This window comes from Chenopodium album, chromosome 2 (genome assembly GCF_948465745.1).
Source record: "Chenopodium album chromosome 2, dcCheAlbu1.1, whole genome shotgun sequence".
Lineage (NCBI taxonomy): Eukaryota > Viridiplantae > Streptophyta > Magnoliopsida > Caryophyllales > Amaranthaceae > Chenopodium > Chenopodium album.
The window spans coordinates 42,492,681-42,514,912 of NC_137835.1; the positions used below are offsets into that span (position 1 = coordinate 42,492,681).

At 34.8% G+C, this 22,232-nt stretch overlaps 1 protein-coding gene and 2 long non-coding RNA genes across 3 annotated transcripts; 2 read left to right on the forward strand and 1 right to left on the reverse strand.

The window, feature by feature from the left end:
- Positions 1–491: 491 nt before the first annotated feature.
- LOC145585434 (uncharacterized) lies at positions 492–2,745 on the reverse strand. Its single transcript, XR_014100656.1, has 2 exons — positions 2,263–2,745; positions 492–1,080 (listed from the first exon to the last, which is right to left on the reverse strand). It is a non-coding gene; the product is annotated as an uncharacterized LOC145585434 (long non-coding RNA).
- Positions 2,746–5,387: 2,642 nt separating this feature from the next.
- LOC145585449 (putative protein S-acyltransferase 16) lies at positions 5,388–19,878 on the forward strand. Its single transcript, XM_081642147.1, has 7 exons — positions 5,388–5,914; positions 15,817–15,909; positions 15,993–16,094; positions 16,267–16,344; positions 16,495–16,593; positions 16,681–16,776; positions 19,214–19,878. The coding sequence occupies exons 1-7, from the start codon at positions 5,639–5,641 to the stop codon at positions 19,322–19,324; spliced, it is 855 nt and encodes a 284-aa protein (XP_081498273.1). The 5' UTR covers positions 5,388–5,638; the 3' UTR covers positions 19,325–19,878.
- Positions 19,879–20,582: 704 nt separating this feature from the next.
- On the forward strand, positions 20,583–21,701 carry LOC145585442 (uncharacterized). The gene is made up of 2 exons (XR_014100660.1): positions 20,583–21,112; positions 21,285–21,701. It is a non-coding gene; the product is annotated as an uncharacterized LOC145585442 (long non-coding RNA).
- The last annotated feature ends 531 nt before the right edge of the window (positions 21,702–22,232 follow it).

Consider the following 22,232-nt stretch of genomic DNA (forward strand, 5'->3'; position numbering starts at 1 on the left):
GGTTGCACGTATACAATTGTCGAGGTTGTAGTTATATGTTTAATTAGATTTCTTCTTTTTTTGTTTACTGTTGATATAGTTTTAATTTGAAAACCTCTTCTTCAAACTCAATATATTTATGTCAAAGAAAAAAAAAATGACTCATCTTGTAAGGATATGAAAGTCAATGATTCGGAGTTTTGTGCTATAACAAAGTTTAGTTACTCATTATCATTTCAAGATAATTTATTATTCATATAATTTAAAGCTAATTTTATTTACTTCAATGATATTTTGATTTACTTTTAGCATTATTTATTCACTTTTAAATAATTATGATTTACTTTTTGCATATATTAATTTACTTTTTTTTAGTTTTTCTACTTACTTTATAGAGATTTTGATTTACTTTTGAGGTATTTTGAATAACTTTAGAGTGTTTTGTAATTACTTTTTAAGATAACTTACGTATCTATGCATCCGCATAGTGCTCTACCATTTGAGCTAATAGGTTTACTTTTTTTTGGACACAAAGCAAACAAGTAAATTTATTAAGGAAGACTTGAAATGTCAAGAACCACTACATCTGATAAATCATCGGGCACCTCTACGATCCACACTCTCATTTCAATATAACATTTACTCAAATGTGTTAATATGTGAGCAACCTTATTTCTCTCGTTTGTTGCTCTTGAGATGATGGTATAGTTTAGCATTGTCTGTCTCCAATCTAATTCTATTGAGACCTGCTTCAATTGCGATTTGCAAAGCATTCCTAGCAGCTAGCGCCTCACTAACATCAATTGCAAAATTTCCCTGCAATCTGCAACAAGTAGCCAGCAGAACATCTCCTGTAGTGTCACGAATAACGACCCCAAACCAAATGAAATATCCTCAAAGCAGAATGCATCGGTATTCAACTTGAACACCCTAATTTCAGAAGGTTTCCATCACTGTATAGAAGCTATATGAGCATATAACATGCGATCAGGTTGAATAATAGCTTTCTCATGCTCACCAATTATGCCCATAGCTCTCCGGATTGTATCTTAAGTACCCACATCTTTCTTACATAGGATAAGCCCAGAGATACTTCCAAGCCTGCAAATTACACATATTGGATAAAGAGGCAACTATATATTAGCAATTTTCAACTATATTAGCTCTCAAATAACACTTGAACTAATAGGTTGTAGCACTTGTATTTAAAAATCCAAAGCATAATCGATAATCTAACTATGTTTACTTTCATTAACTTATGAGTCTAACTGGTTTACTTTTATCAACTTTCAATCTAATTTTTAAAAATACAAACTTTTAAGACTAATTGATCTACTTTTAACCAACTTCTATCTACTTACAGAAATAGAAAATTACAAGAAGCAATATTCATTTTTAATCAGCATAAGATCCTATCCTTCAAATATAGCAGAAAATTCATATAGACTATGCTTCACTTCTTTTCACCTCAGCAAAGACTCTATCAGCACATGACTTATAGTCATACCTAGTGAAACCTGTAGCTAGAATTATAGGATCGTATGTTGACGGCTCATGAATGACGTTATTCCTGCTAGTCCAAGAGGACCAACATAAGTTTGCAAACATTGAAATATCATCCCCTAATAGTCTCTCTGCCCTGAAAAGAAGAGTTGGGAGCTTTTGTAATCAATTCTAAAAATCCACTCACACCTAAATTAGGCTAGCATATGCTTACTATAAGAGTGGATTAATTAGTTTACTTTTAGATACAGATAGTTTACTTTTATGAGATATATACTTTCATGGACATAGGTACGAGACCCAGCACAAGAACATTGTATGTGAAGAAAGAAGTAAATAGCTTAAATTAGCAACTAGGCTTGCGAAACTTTAAACCAGCCACTAAAACAAGCTCACGGAGGGAAAATATTTACTCTTACCTGATTAGAAAATAAAGCAAAGTGTAAAGACCTAGATAAAAATACATAAGTGTGAAGAGGACATTAATTATTTAGTTATTAACCTCAAACCACTCATCCCTATGTGATTTCCTGTCACCACAAGAAACAAAATTGCACCTGCCACATCCATAAAAGGACCATATATATCGATTTTTGAAATTGATTAAATTATAGGATTCATTGAGGCATTTCGTCAAACACTTAGTGTGCATTAAGAAATCAGCAACAATAATTGAATAATCAAAATTAATTGCAATTTGATTTAAAATTGAAGAAAAACAAGAAATATTAAAATTGAAATTAAATTCAGCTATTTAACAAAGGACATAAAACGTCTTACCTCAGAAGCTGCTTCAATGGAGTATCAAAAGCCCGAAAAAGCTCGAAATTCCCTTTAATAGAGAATATAGATCATTAGCTTCAATGAAGCAAAGCAAATTGCTAACGAAATTACTAATGAATGCTCCAAATTGATAGGATATATGATCCGATAAACGTAGAAAAAAAAAAATTAAACCCGAAAAATCGAATTATACCAAATTTTCAATAATTACCTCTATAGTTGAGAAATTGTGCAATTAGTTCAGCAAATTATTGAAGAATTGTTTAAATTGTAGCAAAATTCATGACTTTTGAGCTGATGATTGAGGTGAGAAAGCTTGAAAAACGCTAGAGGAGAGAGACGATGTTGTCAGCGAGAAAGAGGAGAGAGAAACACAAGTTTTTTTTTTTTTATTTTTTTTGGCTAATTTTCTGATTTAATCATGACACAATCGCAGCCATTCACTTTGTTTTAATTTGACGGTTGCAATGAGTTCCTAGTTATTATAGGTGAGGTTCTCATTATAACCTGATTATATATATATATATAATTGGGGGAGACTCTATATAATAAGGGGAGACTCTTGTGAAATTTTTTTTTATATGAGAATTTTTCTTATGTTCTAAATTTTTACTCGTATGTTCTAAATTTTAAATCTGATGTTCTAAACTTTTTCCCTAGTGTTCTAAATTAAAATCAGATGTTCTAAATTAAAATCAGATGTTCTAAATTAATAATCACATGTTCTAAACCATAAATTAGTTAAGTTAAATGTTATAAATTTCGAATGACTTATTCCGAAATTTTAACTTATATGTTCTAAATTTTAAAAAGTGCATGTGTTTTAAGATTTTTAGTTATATGTTCTAAATTCGAAAGCATATATTCCAATTTTTATTCACATGTTATATATTTTAAATTATATGTTCAATATTTTTACTCCCATTTTCTATATTTTATACCAAGTGTTCTAAATTTTTTATTCACATGTTCTAAATTTTAAATCAGATGTTCTAAATTTAAATCATATGTTCTAAATTTCATAAAGCAAATTTTTTAAATTTTTACTCACATGTTCTAATTCTTGAATTAGATGTTCTATATTATTGCTCACACACATGTTCAAAATTATTAGTCATATGTTCTAAATTATTATTCATATGTTCTAAATTTTTACTCGTATGTTCTAAATTTTTACTCACGTGTTCTAAATTGTAGATCAGTTCTCATATAAGTATGAATTCTCACATATGAACCTATTCTCACCGGATCCCTATATATATATATATATATATATATATATATATATATATATATATATATATATATATATATGTATATGTATGTATGTATGTATATATTCTCTTCCCAATTTCTCTCTTATCAATAACTTATTAATACTAAAAGGCCATCATCAATGACACGTGTCATCTATATATTATATATACTAAAAGACACATCATCAATGACACGTGTCATCTCTTGGTGTGTCCTTTGCAACAAATTAAATCTTTCTACATATAAGTAAAAATTGCATATAAACTAAAACAAAAGATTTTGATACAACCTTTTTTTTTAGGAAAAATATATGATATAACTTTCCACAAAAAACATATTGACAATTATAACTTATGCATAAAATTAAAAAAATAATATTCTTAACGACATATGACTTTTGGTTTTTTTGGAAAGACATATTGTGTACTATATATGTTTAATACAACAAGATTATATATTGTTTTGTTGATTTTTTTTGTAAAATTATGTAGTAGAAGCTACAAGCTTAAGTGGCCAATTGACCATATTGGTATATAAGTTAACACCCTTATGACATATTGGTATATAAGTTATTGCCGGCGACATATTGGTATAAAAATTAACGTGTGACGACATATTGGTATATAAATTAACAAATTGTGACATTTACCCCTATTTTTTCTTCGGATGAAAGAGCGTGTGGTATACTTCAAAATTTTGTTTTAATTACTTTTGCAATCTTACTTATTATCATAATATACTATTCAGCACCAAATAATAATTTTTCCCTCTTCCCTTCCAATACAATTACTTTGATAAATCAATCAAACGATAAAACCCCAAAGAACTAATAAACAATAAACAAAATCTCAATATTAGTTATTTAATTTCAAAACCAATTACTAGTAGATGCTAACTTTCATTATTACTTCATTTGTTTAATTATACCCTCAATTTTGTAAATCAACAATATAATAAGAATATATATATATATATGAGTTTGTTTGTTTTTTTTTTTTTTTTTTTTTTAAAAAAAAAAAAAAAAATCTACCCTTGTGATGCTTCAATGACCAATGCCCTCAATACATTCAAGCTTATATCCCTTTGCTCAAGCTTTCCTATTCGTTTTCCCCTAGCTTCTTTCTCATCACTTTTGGGCTTTCAACTTTTTTTTTTTTTTTTTGGATTTTTACTTCATAATTTTTTTAAATTAATATAAAAAGTAGAGAAAAGTACAAAAAAACAAAATGTCAAATAAAAGTTATTAGCACTAAAATTAAGCGCGTGTATCATACGCATATCCTCCGACGAGAAAATAGGGGTAAATGTCGCAATTTGTTGACTTATATACCAATATGTCGTCACATGTTAATTTTTATACCAATATGTCGCCGGCAATAACTTTTATACCAATCTGTCATAAGGGTGTTAACTTTTATACCAATATGGTCAATTGGCCAAGCTTAAGTAATGAAATACCAATATCAAATCAACAAATGATACTTTTGTCATTTGTATGAATAAGTTATGATTAAAATTTCAATCAATTAATACTCTATCAATACTTTAGTAAGATTTTCCAAAAAAGAAACATATTGATTATTCTTAGTGTGATATTTTTCTGTCATTTTTGTTGTTTTTTAGCATTCAATTAATATGAATATAACATAAGAAAGTCAAAATATTTAACAGTGTTAATTTTCAAAATATTTATTAAAATTACCGTTTATCACACGGAACCTAATCTAATTTTCTTAATTTTACAACTAAACATCTTATGATTTGTTTCCATTCAATATAATTTCTTTCGATATTCAATCCGATTTCAAAATCCTTGATTCGTACGGACCAATTCGGTACAAATCAAAGATCCTAGAACTAGAAACAACCCCTGTCAAAAAAAAAAAAAAAAAATTCCTAGATACAACCCGATCTTTAAAAATTTGCAAAATCAAACAACACCCATGTGACCACGCAGCTACCGTGGGTGTCATTCTTTACCAAACTCCCAACCTCCGCCTTTACACCCACAAATTCCCGCTTTCCACCACTTCCGCGGGACACCGTCTCCGGTGCCTCTGCCTCTTTCTCTACCATAAATACCATAAAACTCAATTCAACAAAACCCACAAAAAAAATGAGCAAGAAAAAGTGTAAAATAACACTTCCAGTAGTAATGGTAGTTTCTGCAATCTGCTACATCTATTATGCAACTATCTTTGTTTTCATTGATCGATGGTTTGGTCTATTTTCATCCCCTGGTCTTATGAATGCTTTCGTTTTCACTGCGATTGCTATCATTTGTATATTTACCTATGCCATTGCAATTGTTCGGGATCCGGGTCGAGTTCCTTCTTCTTTTACCCCCGATATTGAAGATTCCCATAATTCGATCCAAGAGGTTAAGCGAAAGGTAATGTGATTTTTCTATGAATTTTGTTTAATTTTTTTGTTTTTGTTCTGTGTGTTTGTTTCAGATTTGTGTAATTTTTAGTTTGCGTTTCTGTTGGGTAATTTCGCGGCTCAAGGGAATTGCATGGTCAGATTTTAAGGTGAATTATTCATGATCCTTGTTAATAATCTAGTTTTCTTGGTAGAATTTTATTACCTTTTGATCCGTAATTAACTTTATGGTAGATCATACTGTCTGTTTTAATAGCATAGAATGGTCGAAAAATTGATTCCGGCTGCATTGCTATCTGCCTGATTAGCGTACCTGCCTGTGGAAGGGCTGTGCACATTGTTGTGAAAGGCGCGTGTCTAGCCAGTTTGATGTTCTGTGTCGTGCCTAATCAATCGCCTTGTTTTTACCATATTACTTATTAGTTTTGAAGTAATGTGACATGTGATCAGATTTTCAAAATGATAAAATGGCTCATATAAACTCACATCTAATCAATAATATGATGTGGGATATTAAACTGGCTGGTATAGCGGGGAGAATATGCTGAAATGATGATGCAGCATACAAGGAGTGTTTTGTTGGCACATGACATTAACCATGTAATGGTGAATTGATTATCTCCGCAAGAGTTAGAATAGCTGTGGTGATTGGTGATAGCATGAAGAATCTGATTGAGTATTTAGGTATTAGGGGAGAGTATGGTCAATTTGTTTGGAAATTGGTTTTTTGCCTGAATGCGTGTTACTTGATCACTGTATTTATGAAACAATGTGTTACTTGATTACTTTGAGTTGACAATGCACTATATAAGGAGTGTTGGGAGACCTTGGGAAATGACTTGAAACAATCAGAAATATGCAGTGGTTAACACAGCGTCTCTGCAGGACTACAGGAGTTAGGGTTGCTATGTTGACCCATTTTTAATTGATGTGTGGTGATAGTATAAATCTATTTGGGTGTTGAGGGAAGCTGTGTCTTAGAGGTGTCATCTACTGTCACTGAAGACACAATGCGTAGAGGAAGGCTTATAATCTTCAAACGCTTTTGGCAAAAGCATTATATTTTGGGATCTCTAAGTCATTGATAAATATCCCAAGCTTTATCATGCTGTGGGCTTCTTCATAGGGTTGGGACATGATATATCAAATTCCTAGGTGTCAGAGCCTTTAATTATAGACCCTGAGTCTTGGTAACAAATTATGAGTCACTATAACATTATTAAAAGGCCTAGCTGCAAAACTACATGGTAGTGAGTTTTAGATTTCCAAACTATGTCACCATTACATTTTTATTTTGTATAATATTTAATAAGCATAGCCTCTCCCCTGTAATTCTGTCTTATATGGGTGTTTTTGCTGCCGCATGATGTTACCGTGTAGTGATTGCAAGGCAGTCTGTCATCTATGTAGTGATAGCAAAGAACTTCATCCTCTCATCCTTCTCAGCTTGTGTCCAACATCCTAACTACATGACAATTCCAAAGATAAGAGCTTTATTAGTTTTGAATTGCTGAGCCTAGATAGTATGGTATTCTTAACTTGGTGCCTGGGCCCTTGTTATAACTCTCTTCCTTGTTTTGTTAATTTATTATTTATTTCCTGCCTTTTATTGAAAATTCTTATGGAAAAGTGTAGTGGTGAGATTCTTATTAAACTTTGGGTATTGTATGTTTGATCAACTATGGATGGTACCCATAGGATCCATCCACATAATGATGAGATCAAAGGCATCATGAGGAAAATTTTGTTTACTTTCTTTATCTATGTTTGAGTCGTCTATTAGCTGTGAGATTAGGTGGCGTTAATAAAAAAAGTCACGCATGGTTAATAGAATTAGGTGTTTGTTTTCATAATTAGATCAGTCTCTAGTTAAGTACATTAGAGTTTAGTGAGGAGTACATGACCGTGTATTAGGATGCATAAGTACATTACTGTGTAGTGTATTTCACACGGCCATGTAGTCTAGTTTTTATCTCTTATTAGGATATAATTAGGATTTTTTTTTTCTTATTAGGGATTACTTTTGAGTTTATTTTGTCTTTTCGGACTCGTTTGGTTGAATGTAGAAATTGCATATTCGCTGGAATCTTTATTTTCCATGTAATTGGATTTCCTAGGAAATTCTAAAAAGTGTTTGGTTAACCATGGGAAGTGGAAATTTTTAGGAATTCTATTTCCCATGAATTTGTCAACCAAACACCACAAAAGAATTCAATTACTAGGAATTTCAACTTCCTATGTTTTTTTCGTCTCCGCCAGTGGGTTTCCCGCTGCCAGTCCCAAGCCTGGATAAAGGAGGAGGGTTACGGTAGGCCAGTGACAGCCAGTATAAAACTTCGTCACATCCCATGACATGAGCCAAACAGATATTTTCGTGGGGGCGTTCCCTACTCAGCGACGCGCTGCACTTCCTAGACCCGGGTGTAGTGATAAGTATGCAAGGGTTGCTAGGTCGTCGCCCAGAAGCGACGCGCCACATTGCCCGAGTGTGGTGTCAAATGAGCAAGGGCGTGCCATTGGGGCGTTCCCTACTGAGCGACGCGCTGCACTTCCCACACCCGGGTGCAGTGATAAGTATGTAAGGGTTGCTAGGTCGTCGCCCAGAAGCGACGCGCCATATTGCCCAATTGTGGTGTCAAATAATCAAGGACTTGGAGTTGGGATCAGGAGGGAGCGTGGGAGAAAAGAATTTAGTTTGCGGATTGGTTCTTGGAATGTGGGGTCTCTTACGGGAAAATCAGCAGAATTGGTAGAAGTAATGAAAAGACGACGCGTGAACATCATGTGCCTCCAAGAGACAAGATGGACAGGAGAAGGAGCTCGAGGCTTGGTTTTGGGGTATAAGGTATGGTATGTTGGGCAAGAAACGAGCCACAGAACAAGGAATGGTGGAGCTAGGAACGGAGTTGGTGTGGTTCTCGATGAGAGGTTGGCAAAAGAGGTGATCGAGGTCTATCGGAAGAACGATAGGTTGATAAGGCTGAAGTTGCTATGTGGCAAGGAGATTGTGAATGTTATCAGTGCTTATGCTCCCCAAGTGGGTTTAGATGCAGAAGAGAAACGACAATTTTGGGAGGACCTAGACGAGGTGGTGCAGGGTGTCCACCACTCAGAGAAGTTATATATTGGAGGGGATCTAAATGGGCACGTTGGGGCGAGCCGAGATGGCTATGAGAGTGTCCATGGAGGCTTTGGGTATGGGCAGAGGGACGCCGGTGGTGAAGCTATTATGGATTTTGCCCAATCATATGATTTAATTTTGGCTAATACTTGGTTTAAGAAGAGGGATTCACACTTGATAACTTTTCGGAATGGAGCAAATGCAACTCAAATAGACTTCCTGCTCACAAGGAGCATAGATAGACAAAGTTGCATAAACTGTAAGGTTATCCCAGGGGAGAGTGTGGTCACCCAACACCGGCTATTGGTAATGACTATTCGTCTGAAAGAGAAGGCGAAGAAAAAAGTTAGACAAGAAGAACCAAGGATAAGATGGTGGACCCTAAGGGATGCAAAAGCTAAGGTTTTTACAGAAAAGGTAATTGAAGAAGCGGATTGGGATGGAGAGGTGGATCCGGACATGACCTGGTTACGAATGAAGAACTGTTTCCTAAGAGTGGCCAAAGAGGTCTTAGGGGAAGTAAGGGGAAGAACTTCGGTACAGAGAGATACTTCGTGGTGGAATGAAGAGGTGAAAGCAGTAATTAAGCAAAAAAGGGAATGCTATCAAGCCTTAGGAAAATGTAGGAGTGATGAAACCTTTGCAGCGTATAAGGAGGCTAAGAGTAAGGCAAAGGCAGCTGTTCGCCAAGCAAAAGAAAAGGCATATCAGGAGGTTTATGAAAAGCTTGATTCCAAGGAGGGAGAAAGGATCATTTATAAGATGGCAAAGAGAAGACAAGAGGCAAGGAAGGATATTGGCATGGTGAAGTGTGTCAAAGATAAGAACCAAATGGTCCTAGTGCAAGAGGAGGGCATCAAGGACAGGTGGAAGGGGTACTTCGATGAATTATTTAATGGAAGTAATGGAGTTGTGATAGGAGATACCTCTATGAGTGATGAAGAAATCAACATGGAGTATGTGCGAAGGATTAGGAGAGTAGAGGTGGAGATTGCACTGAGGAAGATGAAACCTAAGAAGGCGGTTGGCCCTGATGGGGTACCGATAGAGGTGTGGAGGTGTTTGGGTAAGATTGGTATTGATTGGTTAACAAACCTTTTCAACAAGATATGGACGGCTACAAGGATCCCACAAGATTGGAGGAAGAGCACCTTGGTCCCGGTTTATAAAAACAAAGGAGACGCTCAAGATTGTTCTAACTATCGAGGAATTAAGCTTATGAGCCATACTATGAAGTTGTGGGAAAGGGTGATTGAACAAAGGTTGAGGGCATGCACAAGCATTTCAGATAACCAATTTGGTTTTATGCCTGGGAGATCTACTATGGAGGCAATCCATTTGATAAGACAAATGATGGAGTTTTATAGGGTAAAGAAGAAAGATCTCCATATGGTCTTTATTGATTTAGAGAAGGCATATGACAAGGTGCCAAGAGAGATACTTTGGTGGGCAATGTTGAAGAAAGGTATCCCACGAAGGTATGTAGACCTAGTTAAGGATATGTATCGGGATGTGTCAACAAATGTGAGGACATGCGGAGGGTTGACAAAAGATTTCCCTATTACAATCGGATTGCATCAAGGGTCTGCATTAAGCCCTTTTCTTTTTGCAACGGTTCTAGACGAATTAACTAGACCAATTCAAGATGAGGTTCCATGGTGTATGCTGTTCGCAGATGATATCGTTTTGGTGGATGAGACTAAGGATGGGGTTAATGTCAAGTTGGAGCAATGGAGGCAAAGGTTGGAATCTAGAGGGTTTAAGCTAAGTCGGAGTAAGACTGAATATTTGGTATGTCGTTTTGGCACTCAGAGGGGGACAAGCAATGAAGTGGTGAGTTTGGATGGAAAGGATTTGACCATGAGTGAATGTTTTAAGTACCTAGGGTCGATCATCCAGAAGAATGGTGACATTGATCAAGACGTGACCCACAGGATTAAGTCAGGGTGGCTTAAATGGAGAGCGGCCACGGGAGTGCTATGCGACCGCAGCATTCCCTTAAAGTTGAAGGGAAAATTCTACAGGACTGCCATAAGACCAGTGTTGCTCTATGGTACAGAATGTTGGGCTTCTAAGAAAGAGCATATTAAAAAGATGGAGGTTACGGAAATGCGCATGTTAAGGTGGATGTGTGGAAACACTTTAAGAGATAGAATCAGAAATGAGGTTATTCGCAAGAAAGTAGGTGTGGCGGGCATTGTAGATAAATTAAGGGAAAATCGTCTGCGTTGGTTTGGACATGTAAGACGGAGACCCGAGGGTGCACCGGTGCGAAGAGTGGAAGAGTGGGACCATGGAGGGATTAAACGAGGAAGAGGGAGACCAAAGATGACTTGGTTGGAAGGAGTGAGGAAGGATATGAAGTGCATGGATTTACGTGAGGATGAAGTTTTGGATCGTAAGGGATGGAGGAGAAAGATTTATGTTGATGACTACACGGAATAATCAAATTTGGTTCATGTTAGCCGACCCCACTTTTGGGATTAAGGCTTTGATTGATTGATTGATTGATATGTTTTTTTCGTCTACTAAACGACACCTTAAAATCCTATTTATTACCTTATAAATAGGTGTCTTTTCATTAATAAAACTGAAGAGTAATTATTGAAATTATAATTTTGAACATATTGATCTTTGCTTGAGACTGCAAACAGGTTTTCGAGATTAAACCAACAACTTTGATCGAGATTCCATAGTCGAACCCTCATACCTTGAGATTGGTTTGAGCCTCCTTTCAAACACCAAGCAAGTACACATCATTTGGTATCAAGAGCCAAACTTTTTCAAAATATTTCATGATCTAAAAAACCCAGTTTGAGTACAGATTTGTTTTGCTTCGTTCTCCCTCGTTACCAAGGCTTTTCAACAATTCCTTTTTTTTTTCTCTTGATTTTTTTAGCTGTTTACTTTTCACCTATGAAAGTCCAGAATTTTTAGGCGTGGTCTGCTAATAACCTGGGTTTGTTTCTGTCGATGGGTCCATGCATTAGTTGTGGACAGCAAAATTGTTTTCAATCATATAATTATGTGAGTTCTAAACATGACATGGGTGGATGGACTAGACATATTCTTTTGGTTCATGTTTGATTGATTTGGATGATATCCATGCTTTGCTAAAACTTTAGACTAGGTTTATTTATTTATTTATTTCTATATATAACGGGGGAGTATGATGCGGGATCAAGGACATCATGAGTGGGATTTAATTACTTTATTTATTTATGTTTGAGTCATCTATTAAACGTGAGATTTGGTGGCGTCAATAAAAAAATCACACATGGTTAATAGAATCAGGTACTTCCTCCGTTTATTTTTGGTTGCATCACTTTTCTAAAACGTAAGTTTTTAATTAGTTGCATCACTTTTCTTTTTAGTTAATAAACTCTATCTATTCTCTATCACATGGATCCTTATTTTTATTCTCTCTCATTTCCAAAAATTGTCTAGGAATCCGCAATTTGAAAAGTTATGCAACTAAAAAAAAGGAGGAATTATTTGTTTTCATAATTAATTCAGTCTAACTAGGGGTGCTTATGATGCGAGTCGAGTTCGAGTTTGGGGTAGCTCGACTCGATTCGTTAACACATCGAGACGATCGTAGACCGAGTCGATCTTGAGTAGCTTGCTAATTGATTCATTCTAAATAGAACCTTCTATTTAGTATGACATTTGTTCCTTCTCATTAATATTGTATTACAAGAAATATATATGTGATGATGCGAGTATATTAATATTATAAATTTTATTATTTTTTTTTTAAAAATAAAGTTTTTGAATCAAAATATTTTTATTTTTATAATATATCATAGATGTATAAAGAGATTCGAGTTTCTCACGAGTCGAGTATTGAGCTACTCGACTCGACTCATTAACATTTCGAGTCAATCTCGAGCTCCAGTTGAGCTCACTCAAATCAAGTTTTGACCGAGTCGAGCTCGAGTAGCTTGCGAGTTGTCTCGTCTCATAAGCACCCCTAAGTCTAAGATTCTAGTTAAATGCGCGACGGTGTAGTAAGGAGTAAAATGACTCTGTAGTTGAGGACTAGAAGTACATTTGTACATAACCGTGTAGTGTATTTCACATGGCCATGTAGTCTAGTCTTTTGGGTTATGGGATAAAATACACCCTTTACATTGGGATATAATTAGAATTTCCTTGCTTTTAGGGATTACTTTTGGGTGTATTTCATCTTTTAGTATCCTATTGGGCATGGGATGTATGCCTTATAAATTGGTGTGTTTTCATTTATAGAATTGAAGAGTGATTATTGAGATTAAAATTTTGAACGTATTGTTCTTTGCCTGGTATTGGAAACAAGTATTCGAGACTAAACCCATAACTTTGATTGACGTCTCATAGTTGAACTCTCATACCTCGAGATTGGTTTGAGCTTATACAGCGCAAATGCACATCATGTAATTCCTTTATTTTTTAATACATTTTCTTCGTTTCCTTAGGTATTTTATAACTAGCTTCAGATATGGTATTTGATTGTGAAAATTTTAGGTATCTTGAGGCTTGAGCTATTCCGTTTCTTTTCTTCTAGACACAGAACAGTTGCCAATGATACAGGAGATAATTTTCACCCCTCAAGATATGATATTGGCAGCCTAATGCTTTGATTAGTCAGTTGATGCACACTTTTCAACAAACCTTGATTTACTCTAAGGAAAGCGGAAACACTCCATTAAATAATTATCCTTTTGAGCTTGAAAGGGTACTGGCTCTTACGATCCTTCTTAATACATTTCACCCTCAAAGTTCAAGTGTTTGATTTGTTTATCTTTGCTTTTTTTGACACAATGTTTATCTTTGCTCAATAGTGTAATAACATTTATATTCCCTTTATCTTTGCTCAATAGTGTAATAACAGTGATATTCCCATCTGCTATTGTCTCATGCTTGAAAATGGAATAACTAGAGACAGAAATTGTTTTATATTCATGGCCCACAACACACAACTCAAGTTTCTATTATTAACATGCTGTTTCTAATATAAAAGGATTCCAGGAAGCTAGTGTGCAACTTGGTGCCAAAGACCCAACTTTATGGTGTCAACTAAAAGAAGACGATCAGTCTTGCAGGCAAACTAGTAACAATTTGATTAGTTTTCTCCTATCTCACCAAAGGCTCTCTCCGAGTGTAGCTCTTTGCCATGTATTTCTGGACACAAGTAATATCAGCTATGGAGGATGGCTTCATGATCCCATGTAACTTCTAAGTACATAGCTTTAAGTTGTACCTCTCTATCTCTCGTCCCCTTCCAGCCAATCATTTTGTCAGCGTCTTGCGTTTACACAGATCCTTTAAAAATCTAAGAAACTTGCAGACCTAGTTTTCTTCCCATTAGCACAGATCTGAAAAGATATCTTGACTTTTTTGTGTAACTACTATCCTAAACATTTCCTATTCTAAAATTCTTAAGGAACTCCGCCTTGCCACAGCCACCACAAATGCAACTGATTTCCAAACCCATTACCACCTGCAATTGCCAAAATTGTATAGCAATTTAAAGCAGCAGGCAAATTTTGTGCTAATGCCTTATTATTGTCTAATACTGTTACCAAGTGCTTCTTCGGATCTACTACCAGCATTTGATGAATGCACTAAGGTACAGTATAGATCAGTGAATCCTCAAAAGATTACATGTCATAAAAGAAAGAATAGACAGCATAGGGATAAATTGATGATGTAGCTAGACTTCAAAGGAGAAAAACGAATGCAGAAAGATGATCAAGAATTCCTATAAAATACCTCCATCTTTCACCTAATATACTATGTAAAAAGCACAATGGCACTTAAGTGGATTTGTTTGACAAGACCAGAAACTTTTTTGTGTACATGATGGCTGATTATTTAATGCATCTTTGAATGTCTGCCTGTTTATTTCTGTTATTTTTCCCTGGAAAAATGTTGTAATAATGATATGCCTCTGTAATTAGCCTTCACATGCATCTGTTAGCTATAGCTTCTTTGTGTTCTGCTTAGTTCTGTGTCTTATTTATGAATTATAGTAACTATGCACTACAACTAGTACTAATGTACAAGATACAAGTGATGATACTATGATAGTAGTTTTATTGACCTCATGTATACTGTATTTGTTATTTTTTTGTTACTCCTTTTGATGGGTTAATTTTGTATCATTTGAGGGTGTCAATTCCACTGTTTCTTTTGTTTACAGTAGTCTGATTTCTAATGCTTCGTTCTTTCCCTTTTTCCTTCCTAACTTCCTCTATTTTGAGTGTTTCTACTCTTTACACTCATTCCAAGTCAATTAAGGAGTCTATTTAAAATTGGATATGTTTCCCTTTTTCCTTTCTAACTTCCTCTATTTTGAGTGTTTCTACTCTTTACACTCATTTCAAGTCAATTAAGGAGTCTACTTAAAGTTGGATATGATACATATCACCAAAAGTAATCCTTAAACCTATTTTGATACCCTGATCTCACCATTATAATTGAAGGGAATTCTCATGCATTTTGGACGAACCTTGACATGGATGCTTCTGAATCCTCCAGAAAATTTCCCAACTATGTTCTTTTTTCATTTTTCACTTTTTTTTTCCTTTCCTTTTTTTATATCAATGGGATTTGAATTGAATTTCTACCAATGTGGACTAGTAGCTATAACTGCTTGTTCTGGATATGCATCAAGGTTGTATCATCCTTGTTGATTGATGATCAAGTCTGGAATGATTTAATTAATAATTTGTTCTGGTGTCTCAAATGTTTTGGGATGGCAGAGTGATTAATCTGACGCTTATTCATGTGTGGATATCCTATTGCAGAGTGGTGACTTAAGATATTGTCAGAAATGCTCCCATTACAAGCCTCCTCGTGCACATCATTGTCGAGTATGCAAAAGATGTGTTTTGCGGATGGTATGCGTCTGTTTAATTGTACCTGTACCTGACTGAGTATATTGTAGTGGATATGCATTTTAATGGAGTTTTATGAATGCCAGGACCACCACTGCATATGGATAAATAATTGTGTAGGCCATGCTAACTATAAGGCGTTTTTTATCTTTGTCCTATATGCTGTAATAGCATGCATACACTCTGCGGTACGTTCACGTTGTGTCATCTATGCTTTCTTTTCCTTTTTATAATTTTATTTTATTCTGAATTTGTTTATTTTTAAAATGTTATACATTTGTTTTCTTGAAGCAATTAGTGAGGGATTAACAGACATTAATCAAATCATATTTTTGATTCTTACCCTTTTGCATTTTTCAGGTATTGCTTCTGGGTAGTATAGTTTATGACACTGTAAAGGATGAACCGCAAAATGAAGAATCATCAAGAACTGTATATGTAAAGCTTCCATTGCGTTTTTCTTTCTCTTAATCATTTTATTTTGGGTAATTGTTGATTTAAATTATTCGATGTTCTAGGATGATGTTTATTTTCTTGCTTGGAACCCATGTGGGATATTCATTGTTCAATTGTATATTTTCTTCACAGGTGGTATCATGTCTGCTTTTATTTCCTTTGACTATAGCACTTGGCGTTCTTCTTGGCTGGCATATCTACCTGACTCTACGAAATAAGACTACTATTGAGGTTTGCATTCATCAAATTGGTGTTATTTATTGCTCATTTCTTCATTGCTGAATGGTTTTTTTAATTTATTTTGGACATACATTGCAGTATTATGAAGGAGTCAGAGCTATGTGGCTTGCAGAGAAAGGAGGAGAAGTGTACAGACATCCTTATGATCTCGGTGCTTTTGAAAATTTAACTTTGGTAAGTTTCCTACATATCACTAGTAAATATTTTGCAATTAGGGTATACTGTTGATATAGAACAAATTAATTTCGTGCATATGATTTGGGCTGTGTGCTTTAGCTTTCTTATGTCATAACTATTTGAACTTATCTCTTCAATTTAATCAGTTTGAACTTTTCTAATTATGGTACAGTCTAGGATTACTTACTAAATTTCTTTTTGTTTTGCTTGAATTTGTAGCTTTTTTTCACTATAAAAAAGAAATTTTGTGTGTGTGTGTGTGTGTGTTTGGGGGAAGGGGGGGGGGGGGGGGGGAAATGTAAGTTTCACTCTGCTTCTAAGGCTTGTGGCTGAAGATATGACATGAGCAAGGATTTGGGTGTTTATTATTTGGCTTGCAAGTGTTCTTTGAAGGATAGGATTCTTAATCTTCAGTATTGTGAATACATTTTCTTTCTTCATATAAATTATCATTTTCAATTGCTGGCCTTGAAAGCAGCTATAGCATAGCCTCACTCATTAGCTACTTTTAGTGTCTGGAGCTTACAAAAGATCCCTGATCTTATCCTTTTTTTTTTTCTTTAAAAACATAAGAACCCCAGGAATGACTGCGATCTTAGGGAAAAGGGTTGCAGAGGGGGTGTGTGGGTGTCAGATTGTGTGTATGAGAATACAGGTTTAGCTGTTTAGGGCGTGAGAAACCACGCCTTATGACGAAAGAGGAGCATTATGTCCGATCAATACACCAGTCTGCGCTCTAATAAAGGTTGCTATGGAAGAAATTAGGCACTGAACTTAGGTTTAGTAGTGCTTATCACTCAGGACGGCCAGACTCCAGTCGTCGGTTTACTGGAAAATTTTATGAAGAGCTTAGTGCAAGTGTCGACTACACATCAGTCTTTTTAACCAAGAGCTTGTTCCGAAATAGGGCGCATGGGGGAATGGGGGGAATTTCCACTATCTATTTATATAGATTTAATAAAGAAGATCCGAATGGCCCCCTAGACTTGCTAGCTCTAACAAATATTTGTGTCAATCAGCTTACAAAACAGAACTAAACTTAAAACTATGGTTGTTAGCTCGTAATTTATAATGAGGGGTTTAATTTTTAATTTTCTTATTTAAGGAGCACAAGGATGAAACAAAAGCAAGAAAATTGCAATGAATTGTATCTTGATATATTAGGTAATAAAACAAGGCGAAAATTGCTAATACATACGCTTTAATGCCAGTCCCTTCCCTTGCAAGTTGCAACTAATCAGCAAAAATACTATTTATAGACTCATAATCCGTATAGTAGTTATAGGTTTCCCCTATTTGATTATAATAAAGCATTGTAAAGCTGTGTGAAACAAGGACAAACCCACAAACATTATTTGATAGAAATTTACTATCATAAAAATGATAAAATACACAATTACACATCAGACTACAGGCAAAATTGATTTAAAACACCTACGCGGAAGCTTCCTTGCAAAGACCCAACTAATTATGAAATTGATTAAATTGCAGCCTTACTTGCCGGACTTCACGCTATTTCAAGGAAGCTGACAGCTTAACTAAATGAAACTTACTTTGTATCTCCGTGTTACAAGCCAAAAAGTCCTTGCAAAACAAATTTATTAGCTCACTAAAATATTCTTCTTTTGTAGCTGTTACCGACTTTCACTCATATATTGCATACAACTATTATGCAAAGATTTTGAACTACTACTTCCATTCTAGGATTTCTTTTTATAGAAACTACATATTTATTGGAACTGTTAATTATCTGCGCATAATTTATCCCAATGGCTTTGTTTGGCAATTAGTTGTTAGCTGTTTGCATAAACTGTTTTGACTAGCCGTTTATGTAAAAGTGTTTGGTATATTAGCCGTTAATTATTAGCTGTTTTGGTGAACCCAAAAAGTTCTTTCAAAAAACTCCTAACTAAACACCCCAATGAGCTTTTTGAAATGAGTTTTTCCCAATTCCCCCCCCCCCCAAACAACCACTATCACTATCCACCAAGAACGATAAGAAAGTCTATTCCTAGAGATTGTTCAACAAGTCTCTAGCCAACTCAATGGAGAGAAATAAATAAATAAACGGAGGACCCATGTGTTGAGGAGACATAGGGGTGTTTGGTTAGGAGTTAAAAAGCTCCTAACCAAACACCCCTATGTCTCCTCATCACATGGGTCCTTTCATTTTTTTCTCTCCATTTTTCTCCTATTAGCTAACAGAAGTTCTAGTATCAGTAATTCAATAAGATAAATTGCAGCTTATAAAATATGGGAAAGGTCAGCATTGTTCTCAAACCTTGTGACATGTATAGCGGAAAAAGGAAATTGAAAGATAGTTTGAAGTTGTTTGGTGCGTATGAATTTAGGTTTATTTCTGTATGCTTTATGGGATGTATAACATACCCATTTCAATAATTAATTGTTTGGTTGATTTTCCCTTCTCCAATAGGTCCTTGGGCCAAGTGTCTTCAGCTGGATATGCCCTACCTCAGGCCACATTGGTTCAGGATTACGCTTCCCTACTGCATATGATAAGCTTACTGAATCAGCATCAGAATAAAAGGAAATGATTTTGGCTATGAAGCTAAGTCATTCAGTTTACATGGTGTTCCTGGGAGCGCATATGGTTTCTTCGTCCAGAGTGTTTTAGATGCAGCTGCTGAAATGGCTTTCATGTCAGTGTCTAAATGCAAGTTTTAAGGCTGTCACTACAGATTAGTCAAAATATATCAAAAGTTGAATGATTATTTGATATGGATAGTTGTCAGTAAAATCTTCAGTTCTGGAGTTGCACAATACTGGAGTCTGAGAGACTAGAAACTGTTTGTGGCTGGTATACAACTGGAGTCTGGATATCACAACACAGCTGAAGCCTTGGTTCCATTAGTTAGGAGGATATTATTCATCATTCAATTTGTATAACACAATAGTTATGTAAAACAAGAAACTTGTAATATATTGGTGTATTTGTAATCTGAAATACCAATGGTCATGCGTTTCTTGTTCATGAAATGAAAATAAAGAAAGGATTGAAATTTATGAGAGACTAAAAAAAAAACTGTGATATCCTCTTTGCTGAAGCATTTGATAATAAGCCTAGACAGTGAAAAGGTGTACTGGAAAAATGATATCGAAATGATTAACTTAAAATTCAGCTTCTTTCACTACAGTTGTTCCACATTGGATCATTGTCTTAATTATCTATGAAAAGTTACTGTATTCTAACATAATTTTTAGAAAATACAAGTTTATGTTTATGATAAACAATGTTTATCTAGTGGTATTTCGGGAAATAAGTCAAGAACTATTTTTAAATATGGGTCCCCATAAACAAAAAGACTTGCGTGGACCTGGTCCACAATAATATTATTGTGGACCCGAGGTCTATACACATGCAACTGACTTTATATTAAATATAGTGACCATTACTTTTAACATAGTAACCTTATTTTTAACCTAGTAACCTTTATTAAAACTACTACAACGTTTAATAATATTTTGAACTTGAAATACGATGCTATTACCCTAATTTTAACATAGTGGCCTTTATTATTCATATTGATCAGTATATAAAATATTTCATTACAAAAATAACCACTTAGGCCTATATATTACCAAAATGATTTTTATTTCAATATAGTGACTTTTTTTTAATTATAGTGACCCTTTTTTTTTATTAATAAAACAACCATACTTTCTCTAATGTTAGTGGTCCACAATAAATTAGTGTGAACCAGGTCCATTTAAGAATTTGTACCCCATAAATATGGAGTTATTTACGAAAATGTGATCCGACTGAAATGCTTTTTGTTTATCATCAGGGCTCCCTCATTGTGCATTCAATTTTATTTCTTATTTTTTACTTCTAATATTATTTTCTAAACATGGCCATATTTTTTTAGCAAGCATTCCACTTATACTTCCTCCACAAGTTAGTAGGGCATAAAACCTTATCCAATAATTTACAGAAGAATATGAAATCTCTGACGTGGCCTCTTATCCATAAACCCACAAACCTGCTAATTTAAGCACCCTTTTTCATCATCTCCTTGGCTTAACCTTACCAAAATCCCTGAAAACTTCTAAAATTTAGTTTAAAACTAATGGCAACCATGACCTCCTTCAAGTCCCAATTTTTGATGAACCCATTGATACCATCGCAAATAACAGCTACAAGAAATTTAATCACGGTTAGATCTCCTCCTAACCTTCACCAGAAGAAGAGGTTTTCAGTGAAGGCAGCAGTGGGAGAATTATCCTCTGACAGCACCACTTATTTGATTGCTGGTGCTGCTGCTGTTGCTCTCCTTGGTACTGCCTTTCCCATCATTTTTTCCCGCAATGATACGTACGTGTTTTCTTCCTTTCTCCTGTTAATTTTAGCGTACCTAATGTACTTATTTTTCGACATTTTGGAGTTTATGTTAAAATTTTGAATATAGGAATGCATTATTTCAATTGTTAATATCTTTTATTACTTCTTAGTAATGTTTGATAATTGTGTGTGGTACTTCACACAGGTGTCCTGAGTGTGATGGCGCGGGTTTTGTCAGGAAATCAGGAAGCGCGCTGAGGGCAAATGCAGCTCGCAAGGATCAAGCTCAAATTGTATGTGCTAATTGCAATGGCCTTGGCAAGCTCAACCAAGTCGACAAATAAATTTTACTCCTATCGCCTTTTAAAATCATGCTTTTCGCCATCTAAGTAGATTAATTTCATCTTTGGATTGACTAATTGTACAAAACTGTAAGGCTCATATTCTTGTAATAATCTTAATTGATGCAAGACACGGGAATATTCGTATGTGTTTAGTATTAATGGTGATCACGAGAATATGACTCCAAAAAGTTCATATAACTTCCAGTTCATCAAATATGGGATTACTGTACGAAAGATGCCCAAAAGTTCTAATTACTTGTATGATGTATCTTTGTTAATCTCTTCCTGTGATACATTGTCAGCAAGATGGAAACTGATACAACCTTTGTGTTTTTGAAATGCTTATGAACTTAAACAAGGTCAAGTTACATCAATTGACATAAAATATGGTCTACAATCATTGACACTACCTTGTTTGTGTACTCAAATAAACATGAACATAATATATAAAGCTAGTCTATTCATTGATTTGTATGAAGAAAGACTGATGTAAGTTGTAGTATTATACTTACATTAGTTTTTTTTTTTTTTTTTTTGGGAAATAAGATTTTATTACCAAAGAGAGAAAGTTACAACTTACAAGAGCTAAGTTATTACTACCACCAGAACACCACAAGACTTGTATAACAGGCCAACCCCCCCCCCCCCCCCCCCCCAAAAAAAAAAAAAAAACCAGTTCTAGATCCTATCCTAGCCACCTTCTAGGAAGGGCCTAGAACAAATTGGACTCCGATTTCCAGCCACCTTCTAGGAAGGGTTCTGGAAACCAGGACCAGACAACAACACAAGCAGCAAACTACAAGGCAAAC

Bases quoted from the DNA above. Each gene is read 5' to 3' on its own strand.
- LOC145585449 (XM_081642147.1), top strand. From the start codon at position 5,639: ATGAGCAAGAAAAAGTGTAAAATAACACTTCCAGTAGTAATGGTAGTT. The intron at 15,910-15,992 runs GTATGCGTCTGT...TATGAATGCCAG, and splicing joins AAAGATGTGTTTTGCGGATG to GACCACCACTGCATATGGAT. The intron at 16,594-16,680 runs GTTTGCATTCAT...CATACATTGCAG, and splicing joins GAAATAAGACTACTATTGAG to TATTATGAAGGAGTCAGAGC.